This window comes from Channa argus, chromosome 14 (genome assembly GCF_033026475.1).
Source record: "Channa argus isolate prfri chromosome 14, Channa argus male v1.0, whole genome shotgun sequence".
Lineage (NCBI taxonomy): Eukaryota > Metazoa > Chordata > Actinopteri > Anabantiformes > Channidae > Channa > Channa argus.
Genome location: NC_090210.1, coordinates 8,243,646 through 8,255,722, shown reverse-complemented (window position 1 = coordinate 8,255,722; position 12,077 = coordinate 8,243,646). Strand labels below are relative to the sequence as shown.

Here is a 12,077-nt window from a genome sequence, read left to right as displayed (position 1 = left end):
TAGGTCACTTTGGTCTCAGGGTGAAGCTGTCACTGCAAGTCTAAACATTTGACGGCCATCAGAGCGTGTTGAAAACATCGTCCCCACAAGGAGGCTGCCTCGGCGCCATTACTTAAAGTAAAGACCTATTTTCCATATGCTGATGCGGTTGAGAGCAAACTGCTTACACCCTGAGATTAAATTACAGAATTACAGTGGTTCCTGGGGATGCCTCAGGGAGGGGGCTGGCCTAACTTCAGACATTCAGATGTGTAGATAGGAGGGTGGGGTGTTGGGGTTATTGTTTGCAACGGTCTTCTGTTACAAACCTTAGGGGAAAGCTAACTTTAATTGTTGAGAGGTTAACTGAATCAGTGTCTAAATAATTCATGTTTGGGCCTGCCCTCAAATGCCAAAGGGTGGGGTTTAATGACCCACCCTGTAATCTTAACTTGAACAGACGTCTGACAATTTAAAGCCAAAGTAATTTTGGGATCATTTTAAATTCTACTGATAGGGGCAGAACATTGACAGAACAGAAGTGTGTCACACCTAGTAATGCTTAACATCAAAAACATTTTAACTCACAAGAAGTTGGGGACCTTTCACCCCAATTAAGCACAACATAGGCAACAAAAAAAAAAGGCAAAACCAATAAGGCGGGGGTGCACAGTGCAATAAACAAAAGCAAACCCGTTGGAAGAGGCAAACATACTGGTGCAAATAAATGCGTTTACCCTCTGGGGTGTAGAATTATTTGCTCATTGGTTTTGGTGCCTAAAGCCTCAACAGGTGTGTTTAACTCAGGGAAAACAGAAATGGAAGAGCTTTGAACTGCTGCAGTAAAATAAGACCGATGCCTGTATGGTTGCTTAGATACATCATCAAAATAGCAGAAACCCAGCCCATTCCCTTCCCCAGCTGTGCAGTGCCGGTCCAAGCCCGGTAGAAATTGGGGAGGGTTGCGTCAGGAAGGGCATCCAGCGTAAAAAACTGTGCCAAATCAATATGCGGACAATGATCCGCTGTGGCGACCCTGAACTCACGGGATAAGCCGAAAGGACAAACAAATCAAAATAGCAGAAACCCAACCTAGTACAAATTTAAATTGATGCATTTACTTTTGAGTGATTATGTAAAGAATTAACTGTTAAAAATTGGCTGCTTTTTTGCTGATGGCTCAGTTGCCAGTTTATAAGAATTATCTAAAAAAAGGTTTTTATTAACATCTCTTAAACAACTGAATCTTATAATGTAATGAAAATAAAAAACACCTTACAATAGTTCTTCCACTTAGCTAAAAATTATTACCTCAAATAAACGAATTGGTTTTTTCGTACTAAAGTCAAGTCCCACTGCATTGGTCCTTTGACCTCAGCACTATTTCGTAATAATTTAATGATATGTTGATTCAACGTGCTGAATTGGCTAAAAAGTTGTGGATGGGATACTGACTGCTTTGGGGGCTACAAAAAATAAAAATTATGAATGGAAACTGGTGGCCCAACATTGGCCAACAGCAGACCTTTGGCTTGATATCACAGCCATAGATAAGCACAAATTTCTGTGGACAAGGAAGCCTCTAACATCACCACTCCACAGAAGAAATGTTTTAGAGCTCATTACTAATAGAAAAATATTTACATAAAAAGGTACTTTCTGTAGCTTTACTTGAGGACTACATCAGATGGGCACAAAGCACAAATGCTATATACATGTGGTGGGGCCTTACTCAACTTGATTTTTTTCTAGTTTAAATTATTGTTGACAACTATAATAAAACATGTTTTAATAAAACATTTAAAACACATACAGAATACAACACACAGAATATTTGTCAGGTTGGCAGCATGGCAGACATCTTTCACTGCCTTGCATTTCTGGATTTGTCGCTGGGCGCAACCACATTCCTGACCACTGGTTTAAAGGTCACATCACTTCTGCCCCAGTGGTATCTCTCAAACAGACACACACACACACACTGAAGTGGAAATGACAGGAATGTACAGCTTCTCTTAGAATATTAAGTTTATCAAGTTTTGCATGGGAAATGTTCAGTTTGGCAAATGCTATTTTAAAAATGTAAAATCTGAATATTCTTGTCAATATTATTGAAGTTTGTTTTAGTTGTATGCTTAATATTTATCTGGGTATAGCGTAATTATAAATAATTCTGAAGACAGATTCATATTTTTTTGGGATAAAAAACATCTTAAAGATGTTCTAGTTAATATCCACTAAAGCAGAGAAGAGTCTCTTTTAGGAGACATACAGAAACTATAGGAATGTGCCACTTCCATGGTACTGTTTAATGGCAACCTTTATGCAAACTGCAGCAATATGTCAAACTCAGGTTGAATTAAATCTCCAAAACACATTACAGAAAGCAACATTTGAATGTGTGATTTACATTCTATGATTCAAAATAACATTCTAAATGTGAGACGTCATCTTGAAGGGTTATATAAAGCATGTCAGTTTTCGATACCAACTGAAACAATAAATAGAACCAATTTACTCAAATGTATTGTTTTTCAGAGACACGATTACTGATTAACAGCTCTGTTGGATATCTCATCCTGCTAAAGACACAGTCCTTTACAAACCCCCCCATTATTTGACAGGCGTAATCTTTACCGACACAAGAAGTGACAATAAGCAGGCACAGTGCCCTAATTAAAGGGAATTTTATTCAAATTAACACACATGCTTTCTCTCACACACGTACACACAATCCTCTGATGACCTATTAGCTGTACAATGGCTGGGACAATGCTTCTCTTGTGTGTCACACACACACACACACACCCCTCCCTTTAGGGTGTAAAAACCTGGATTTAAATTTAGGAATGCAATATAAGTGTTCAGAGGGAAAAAGAACACCTTTAAAATCTCTGTAAACACCCTGTAGATAACACAACAAGATGCATATAATGGCTCGCCATAGAAGTGAACTGACACTTTCATCTCTCCACATCTGTAAATGCCACCCCCAAAGAGGGGCACGTTTACAAGCAAATTCATCACTTATCTCTTAAAGCTCTTATGCAGGGTTATTGTGTGTTCTCTCCTTCCCTTTATCTGCATTTGACCCTGGGTTTTTTGCATAGTGGGGGTGTGAACGTTAGTGTGACCTTTTGGGGTAACCTCAAACACAAATCACCGTGTGCTCCACATGGCTCTGAGACAGAGGGCTTTTTAGAAATGAGCAATGGCCACAAAATGGTAATCTTCATTTCCAGTACAATGAGCTGTTCTCAGGCAGGCTGCCTGCACATACGCAGCATTTAAATGTTTTTATCCAAGAGCAGGAGATAAATTCACCCTTTGAAAAATGTAGTCTATGATGCTGCCGCTTTGCTTAGCTTTCAAAATGAGCTGTTGCAGTTTAAAACTTTCAAATACAAGATCTGATAGCATTCTATAAAACAAAGGGCAGGCAAGAGATTGGCTTGCTCACATTTGTTGCAGGACTTTAGGGTAATCTGGCATTGTTGGGGTGGTTTTTGAGGCCTTGGGGTCATGCTCTCTGCATCTCTGAGGATAGAGATCCTCCACATTCTTCCTGTGTGTTTGAGTGTGTGTGTGCGTACGCTGCCCCTCACAGCCCACTCTCTTTGCTCTTTGACTCCAATGACCATATAAGGCAGCCGGCACCATGGTAACCACAGGGCTTGAATAGCAGTGTCAAATCCCTGAGAGTGCGTGCGTGCATACACACGCACACAAAAAACACAGAAACTACCCCCTCCCCCCCAGCATACACTCTCTCTCTACCTCCCTCTCTCTTGCTTTGCTTGATCTCTCTCAGAAACACAAATAGATTGAGGGAAAACAGGAAAAAAAGGGGGTGAGAAAGGAAAAAAAGCCAACGCAGAGAAATTCAGCCTTTGTCGGGCTGTGGCCATTTTCTTGATCCATAATTTGATTTGTGGACTCTGAAGCTGAAGGAGAGACAGAGAGAGGGGGGAAGAGAAGAAACCGTCCTTTCCACCCCCACCTCCTGCTCGCCTGAGCCGCAGGGAAAGGCAACACACCCACACACACAAACACAGATGAAAAGCAGCACACAGGGCTAGGCCGCAAGTCATTAGTTCTTGGTGGGCAAGCACTGACAAAAGGCTGGAGGGAGAAGCCTGCATGAGTGCCTAGAGAGCAACCACAGGAACTATGGAGGGCTGAGGAGACAAATGCTCTCTCCTGCCTTCTTGATTTTGTTTTCTTAAAGGCAGCAGCTCAGAGGATACTGAGCACTCGTGCTTACGAAGAGCAGGGAAGAGAAAGCACTTCCTTCTGTTGAGGAACTACTTGCGTTGTGTATTTTAAAAGTGAGCACAAGCGATCTACCGCGGCTTGCCTGCTACTGTTGCCCTCCCCCCACCCCCTTCGCTGCAGCTGGCGGTGCCTTGTAGAAGCTCTCGGATGTTGTTGTGATCGCATGGACATCAAGTTATTTAGCCAGATTTGGAATATCTTCCATGTGGGTCACAATGATGCTGCTGCAGGCATTAAAGTGGAATAGAAGAGTGGGGTCTGCTCTCTCAGCCTCGCTGGATGGAAGAAAGATCTAAAGCGAGAGAAGGATTTATTTTCAAGTAAAGGGGAGCCACAGACAGCGCATTAGTGGTTGATGTGAGGTAAGCTTAACATCATTTCTACCAGTATTTAGAGAGAAATACTTAGCAGCAAGCCAGCTGCTTCATGAGGAATAAGTGATCTGATAAAAGCCGAAATCAGTGTAAGGGGTACTTTAAGAGGGGTGGTCAAAGCCTCTCCAGGCATGTGCTAAGGCGAGCTACACCGAGGTCCTTTTTCAGCCATTATTGTTGCTACAGAGACAGGGCTGGGAGTGTGTAAGGGAAACAGGGAAGATTATGTAGAGATGTGTCGCACAAGATTTTCACCTTGTCCTGCGTTTGCTTGCAAATCTTTCTACCTTTAGTATGTTTTTGGAGAATGTGACCTGTATGTTTTCCCAATTTGTTTCCTGTGACAGGTTCCCCGGCTGAAATTGTTACGACCAGACCGTACTTGAGCGGGTTCTCTTTAACCATCTCAGGAACTACTCCAAAGAAACGGACAACACAGTGTTTATGAGTTGGATATAAGGAAAATGAGAAGAAAACGGGGGCACTGAAATTTGAAGGCATGCAAAACTAAAAGTTGCGACACAGACTGTTTCCAGGTCATAGTGGAGTGGGAGGAGACTGAACTGCTTTTTTTTTTTTTTTGGGCCAAACACCGTCCTCCTCAGTAGTGGAGCCTGCTTTTTTTCTTCATTGAGTCTGCTTAATTAGCCTGAGGGCTGATGCTTTTTAAAATTCCAGTTCTGTTATTGTATGCTGTAAAATAAACGAGAGACTTAATTAACAAATGAGAGGACAGGCAAGAAGAGAATGCTGACTGCCTCCAGGTGAGGGGCTAACACACAATCAGGCTTTTTCATTTTTATGTTACCTTGACAGCAACCAGAACCCTTGGCTGGTTGTCCCATTTTCTTCTGCGGTGGTTCGGTAACCAAGCGATGGCCATGGTGAGTGGGGGCTGGGGAGATCCCAATGGAGGAACCAACGGGTTGGGGGACAAGGGCTACCTGAGGGGGGAGGAGGACGACGGCTCGCCCCAAGCGGGTGGCAGCGACATGGAGGCCGGAGACGACGATAAGGCGTGCGTGGTGGACTGCGTGGTGTGCGGGGACAAGTCCAGCGGGAAACATTACGGCGTGTTCACCTGCGAAGGCTGCAAGAGCTTCTTCAAAAGGAGCGTCAGGCGCAACCTCAACTACACTTGCAGGTGAGTGAAGCATCATGGGTAATAAAAACTTTTCTGATTCTGTGCTGCATTTATTCCAGTTAACGAATATAAACTTTACACACAACACAATTTTCTATGAATTGATTTAAAGTAAAAAGAAAAAAAAATCATCTTCCCACACCGAGAAATACACACACTACACAAAGTAATTTATAATCCCTTCTCCTGTGCAACCTTAGTTGAGTCACCAAATGTCACGAGCAGTAAAAAAAAAACTAATCATTAACTACATCCAGTCCTTCGTATCGGTAATGTTTGTGAGGCATATCACATACCACAGTAACAACATTCACAATATTAAAAACATCTCTTTGATCTTAAGTCGGTCAGAAACTGGAAGATACCAATTCACTTTGTCTTCCCCCAGTCCGCACTTACCTATAAGGTATCTTCCATTTTCTCACCCAGGTAATCAGCAGTAGGAAGATAGTTGGCAAACACGCAGGACCATGTTTGAAAACCAGCTCTATTGTGATAACTGGTCATATTTACTATGTAATTTTGCAACTACTTATTAACTGTAAGTTACCGCCAATTTTTTCGAGTTCCATGATTACAATTTTAGGACTGGTGCATTATTTGCACAATTAACTTGTTAAGTTCAGGAAATGTCAAAACAACACCAAAAATAAAAAATAGTGACAGACTTATAACATTTTCATAAAGATGTCACGAATGTGCGTTTTCAAATTTCTGTTTTGTCAAATGAAACTCCAAACATTTTCATACACAAAAATATTTAGATAGATATTCATTTCATGAACGGGTAAGGCTGCACATCGTCCAATTTGTCAAGCAGGAACCATGGAACGTTTTACACTCTTAGAAAAATGAAACCGTTTCTGTTCATTTACAAACTGATTAATCAGCTAATAAATTCTTTATTTCTACACCAGCTGCTTTATAAGTGTGAGGATAGTGCTTGTAGGCTTATAGAAAAGTAGTATTATGATGCAGTATTAACCAGTTCTGCAGTAAATAAGGCAGTGTGCAGAATGGTTATTTCCAAAAGGGAACAGTTGCTGAAACACGACATTTTATGGCGAGGAATTCTGTCATAACACACAAATCGACTGTAGACCTACGTTTTGTTGTTGTAATCTGCTAACTGTTTTTGTGTTTTTAGGTCCAACAGAGAGTGTCAGATTGACCAACACCACAGGAACCAGTGCCAGTACTGTCGCCTGAAAAAGTGTTTTCGTGTTGGAATGCGCAAAGAAGGTATCTGTCAATCATGATCTATAAATCCTGAGAGAAAAAAATAAAAAGCCTAAAGGTAAACTATGGGACATACTTTATATGGGCACTGTTTAAAAAGAAAGCTGATGAGAAAAAAATTAAAAGAAAATTCTAATTGATATTTAATTGAGACATGCTCCTCATTCTTATTACTTCGATCAGCGGCTCTCAGAAAAGACAAAAATAAAGAGTAGTTAAATTTGCCTTTTGCGGCATGAGCTCCACAGAGCAGAGAAAATGCTGCACATGGCTGTCAAAGCTTTATCACCGCTAAGCTAGCCATGTGTGTCAGCTCAGTGCCATGTGCTAAGTGGCTTAATCTAGTGCCTGCATGAAAGTGACTGAGAGAGATCCAGTGCTAAGACACCTGTGTCCCAGAGTGTTAAGCTGCAGAAACTGACTTGCTGGCTTGATCCAATCCAATATTTTGCCGTAAGTGATGGAGTCCAAGCCAGGCATCATTCACTGTCCTGCTGATAGATGCACAAAAACCAACTACAAATAAATACTGTTGGTACAGATGTAAGGCTATATAATATTTAAAGGTTTGAAGCAGTTGGTGTTTTTAAAATACAAGGGCATCTGATTTGTCTCTGAGTTGTTTTCAGACATACTCACAGATCATAAAGCATGTTTATGAGGCACATTATGACTCCCTAAAGAGAAATTCCCTTAGCCTCCACAGGGAGATCAGAGGTCAGGGTCACCTACAGAGAGGCATTCCACTGCCCAGTAGGAATTCAGTGTCTTGCTCAAGGATATTTAAGCAGAACAGATGATTACCACATAAATTTGTATCACAGCATAAATGTCTTTATTCAGTGAGCTGCCTCACCACTGTGGATTGGACAGTAATGCTGTCTGTCACAAATGTGGTGCTTTCTCTACAGAAAGTGGCTTTTTTAGTGATGTTTGGCTCAACTTGTTTTATAGTGCACAAGCATTATTTTGTGTTTGTAAGGATGAACATATAATAATGATAACTGCAACAGCACTTTATTTTCTCCTATAATTAATGTCACAAAATGTAAAAAAAGTAATGCCTCTAAATCTTTGTTTTATTTCTGCATAACCTTTATGTAGACTGACAAGAACAAGAATCTTTTTAGGCACTTTTACATTTTTGATTGCTCTTTTTAAACTTCAATCTCTTTCTAATTGTATCAAACTGTCTGCCCATAATCTGATGCACAACTCTGACTGAATTCAGTTTTAACTTTTCTTTCTCTCAATTTTTTTCTCAAAATCCCTCCCTTGCCCCTCACTTTATGCTTTCCATCTCCTCTCGTCTCCTCTTCCTCTCCTCTATTGTCCTCTCCTCCCTTCCCCTTTGTTCCCCAACCAAACTACAGCAGTTCAACGCGGCCGCATCCCACCACAGCCAAGCCTCAGCCCCTCCATCACACCCATAGGTGGCACCAGTGGACTTGGAAGTGGCGAATTCTATAACAACAACAATGGAGGAAGTGGTGGCGGTCAACCAGTGTCAGAACTAATTTCCCAGCTACTTCGAGCAGAGCCATACCCCAACAGTCGGTATGGGCACCAGTACAACCAACAGACTGGTCCCGACAATGCCATGGGTATAGATAACATCTGCGAACTGGCTGCCAGGCTACTCTTCAGCACCGTGGAGTGGGCCAGAAATATCCCTTATTTCCCTGAGCTGTCTGTTTCAGATCAGGTCAGTATACTATATTTTTCTAGTATACTTAAAGTTTTGTACCAGATTATTAGAAAGCATTCTAGGAAATGTGCAAAAAATCGAGGGGTGTTGTTTAGCCTACATCAAACATCAGTATAGTCACCAACTGTTAATAACTGGGTAGGGGTATCTGATTCATACATTAAATAATCCACAGGTGGCCCTGCTTAGGCTGAGCTGGAGCGAGCTGTTCATTCTCAACGCAGCTCAGTCGGCCCTGCCGCTCCACATGGCTCCCTTGCTGGCTGCGGCTGGCTTCCACTCGTCACCCATGTCTGCAGAGCGTGTGGTGTCTTTCATGGATCAGGTGAGGGTGTTCCAGGACCAGGTGGACAAGCTGACCAGGCTGCAGGTGGACTCAGCTGAATACAGTTGTCTCAAGGCCATTGCACTTTTCTCTCCAGGTGATTGTCTTTTTCTTTATGTGCCGTACTTCTGGTACACTTGTATGGAACCACAAAAACAGTAAAAGTAGTTTGAAAAATGTTAAATTACTTTAGATCTTAAATATAATCTACTGAATATGTAGTTTGGCCAAGAATGAATGGAAAAGTACATTAGTCAGCTATATTAAAGCTGGAATTTCCACTATGGCACCATCTTCTGGTTTATTAATGAAAATGCAGAAGCCAGAGGAAATCTTTTATATCCTCTGTGTTTAGTGGAGTCAGAAATCACTTTGCAGAACTGCATTTTTTATTTAGGTCTTAAGTGGCAGCTACAGATAAACTGCCTATTGTGTGTACCAATCCTAAAAGCATTAAAATCAAGCATTCAATTAAAAATTTTTAAGTCAAATGACCATATCTTGGTAATAGTTTTAAGTTGTGTTTGTAAGTGTTTTTTTTTTAGTGCATACATATAATGAGGCACAGCGTTTGTTTATGGTCCCTTCTAGGACATTTTATCTAATTATTTGCTAGGATTTCAACCTTCCACTCAGTACATCACGACTCTTTATGTAACCTGCCCACACTATTAACTGCCTGCTTCTACCTCCCTCCCAGACGCCTGTGGTCTAACAGACCCAGTCCACGTGGAATCTCTGCAGGAGAAAGCTCAGGTGGCTCTGACAGAGTATGAGAGGATGCAGTACCCGAGTCAGCCTCAACGTTTCGGTCGCTTGCTTCTCCGCCTCCCGGCCTTGCGTGCTGTTCCTGCCAATCTTATCTCCCAACTATTTTTCATGCGCCTGGTAGGAAAGACACCCATCGAGACGCTGATCCGTGACATGCAGCTCTCCGGAAGCTCCATAAGCTGGCCGTATGTCCCAGGACAGTAGCCCCCTGATGGACAAGGTCTCCGTCTGGAATTAGTGACGACAAGGACCCACAGGAAACCTCCTGACTCATCACTATCCATCTGTTTGGTTATCAAACTGCGGTGCCAGATGGCCATCATATGTACTTTACTGTAACTGCTCAATTCCCCCTCATGAAATGAGCCCTGAGTCTCCACATGGGCGTCCAGAGAAGAGATAGAAGTTGGCTGGATCTGTCTTGTTGCCAGCTCAGTCGTTCTGGTGCCAGGTCTCGGGCTAGAGACCAGCTCGTCATGCTGGGCTCCGATATGGCCACCACAGCCAGTCATGTCACCACCCACATGTCATAGTGATTAAAGATGCCATAGTTTCATGTAGAGGGCAGCAGCACCCTGCTAAAACTACATCAAGAGAACAAAACTGTCCTACCACTGAAAGTCAGTGGAACAATTGTTCCCACACTGGGCTCATTTTGCATGGCTCACCATTTGTTATACAGTGACTTTTATATTCACACAACTGATAACATTACAACTGTGACCATTGTGACTCTAAATGACCAGTCTAAAGCATCAGAACGCTGTGGATATGCTGTGAATATTAAGGGTTATTGAAGACAAAAAACAAAACAAAAGTAAATTTACAGCTGTCCTTAACCAACACTTGATGAAGAGGAAGAAAAATGAAACAAAACCAAGGAAAATTTACCAAAGTCTATGACATCATCCTTAGAGATGTTTTTTAAAAAGAATCACAGTACACAAAAGCAGAGAGAAACTGCCCGATCTTCAAGTGAACGATACTTTTAAATTCATTGACAGGGCTCCCTGTTTGCTGAATTTGGAAGGCTGAAAAAAGAAATTAGCCGCAGTTACACGAGAACGGACCAATACCTCACTAGACATCAGAATGCTTTAGTCTGATTCGTCAACACAAACCTCTGTAAATGTTGTTCACCAGAAACCGCCTTCTTTATGACAACTGCCTTGTTATTCAGTAGGAATTTGGGACGATTATGAAATGTCTTATGAGCATCATAAACGTTTGTCTTGTATCTTTTTAAAAGATCCCTAAAGTAATTTTATTTTCCTTTGTTTTGCAAATGACATTTGACTGACTGATTATAGTGAATGCAGCTGTTAAACGTTGTTTGGACTGAGTTTTTTTTTTTTTTTTTAAATTGAGAAATTGCAGGCTGACTTTACTTTAAGAAACCTCAGTTCCAGTATGTTTATAACCAACACTATCAGTTGAGAACCAGTTTACGTTGATAAAGGCTGTTTCTGCGGTTAATAATCCTTTGAAAATTGTAATGTGTGTATATATATTGAGGCGAACTTTGTCATTTTGCATGTTGAAATGTTTTGGATATCTGCTAAGTTGAGACTGTTTCCTTCTTTTACCTTATCTAATCCAGGGTTCATTTAAACATTAAAATATTGCTTTCACGGTTATCTCCTAAATGTTTTTCTATATGTATTTACATGAAAAAAAAAATACCTCTGTCTGTTCGGATGTCAAAAAAACAAGCTTCTCTTTTTGCCATCACAGCTGACATGACAAAGATATTCTCCTTGATCTCTAAGCATCTGAGTGGCTCTCTGCTGTAGTGAAGGATGTGAGATGAGGTTGTAATGAATAAAGAATCTGCTAGGAAAAACTGCACTTGGAAAATATTTGATGCCAAAACATAAAGCTATCTGTAACAAGTTAGAAGAAGATGGGCCCTGGTGCACTGTTCCAACAGGATTTACCTCACGTGGGTATTTCAGGAGGCAAGTTTACACATATGTATTTTAGCTACTTTAACAGAATAAAATCAACTCTAAATAAAAGATATTTCAGCATTTATTGATGGATTAAAAACAGGAAACTGAAAGATGTAAGGGGCATCACTCACAAATGTGTCACAGCGGGAAAAAAAGTGAAGTTTTCTTATCTTTGTGTTACTGAGGGTTTTTATCGAATATATGGCAACATTATTAAAAGAATCAAAAGATGCCTATGTCTTTTGTTTGTTTTCTCAGACAACTTGAAAAAGTGTTGTAATTACATCTGTATCAAGAATGCCAAATAAAC

At 41.1% G+C, this 12,077-nt stretch overlaps 1 protein-coding gene across 2 annotated transcripts; it reads left to right on the top strand.

Annotated features, from left to right (window-relative positions):
* The first annotated feature begins 5,503 nt into the window (after positions 1-5,503).
* Positions 5,504-12,076, top strand: nr2f6a (nuclear receptor subfamily 2, group F, member 6a). 2 transcript variants are annotated; one of them, XM_067474282.1, is made up of 5 exons: positions 5,504-5,772; positions 6,920-7,014; positions 8,388-8,716; positions 8,895-9,141; positions 9,745-12,076. In XM_067474282.1, the coding sequence occupies exons 1-5, from the start codon at positions 5,504-5,506 to the stop codon at positions 10,017-10,019; spliced, it is 1,215 nt and encodes a 404-aa protein (XP_067330383.1). In that variant the 3' UTR covers positions 10,020-12,076. The 2 variants fall into 2 exon arrangements, with proteins under 2 accessions (XP_067330383.1, XP_067330382.1); XM_067474281.1 differs by having other exon boundaries at positions 8,385-8,716; positions 9,745-12,074.
* Position 12,077: the final 1 nt, after the last annotated feature.

Coding starts and splice junctions, on each gene's coding strand:
- nr2f6a (XM_067474281.1), top strand. CDS start 5,504: ATGGCCATGGTGAGTGGGGGCTGGGGAGATCCCAATGGAGGAACCAAC. Junction 5,773..6,919: donor AACCTCAACTACACTTGCAG/GTGAGTGAAGCA, acceptor TTGTGTTTTTAG/GTCCAACAGAGAGTGTCAGA. Junction 9,142..9,744: donor CATTGCACTTTTCTCTCCAG/GTGATTGTCTTT, acceptor CCTCCCTCCCAG/ACGCCTGTGGTCTAACAGAC.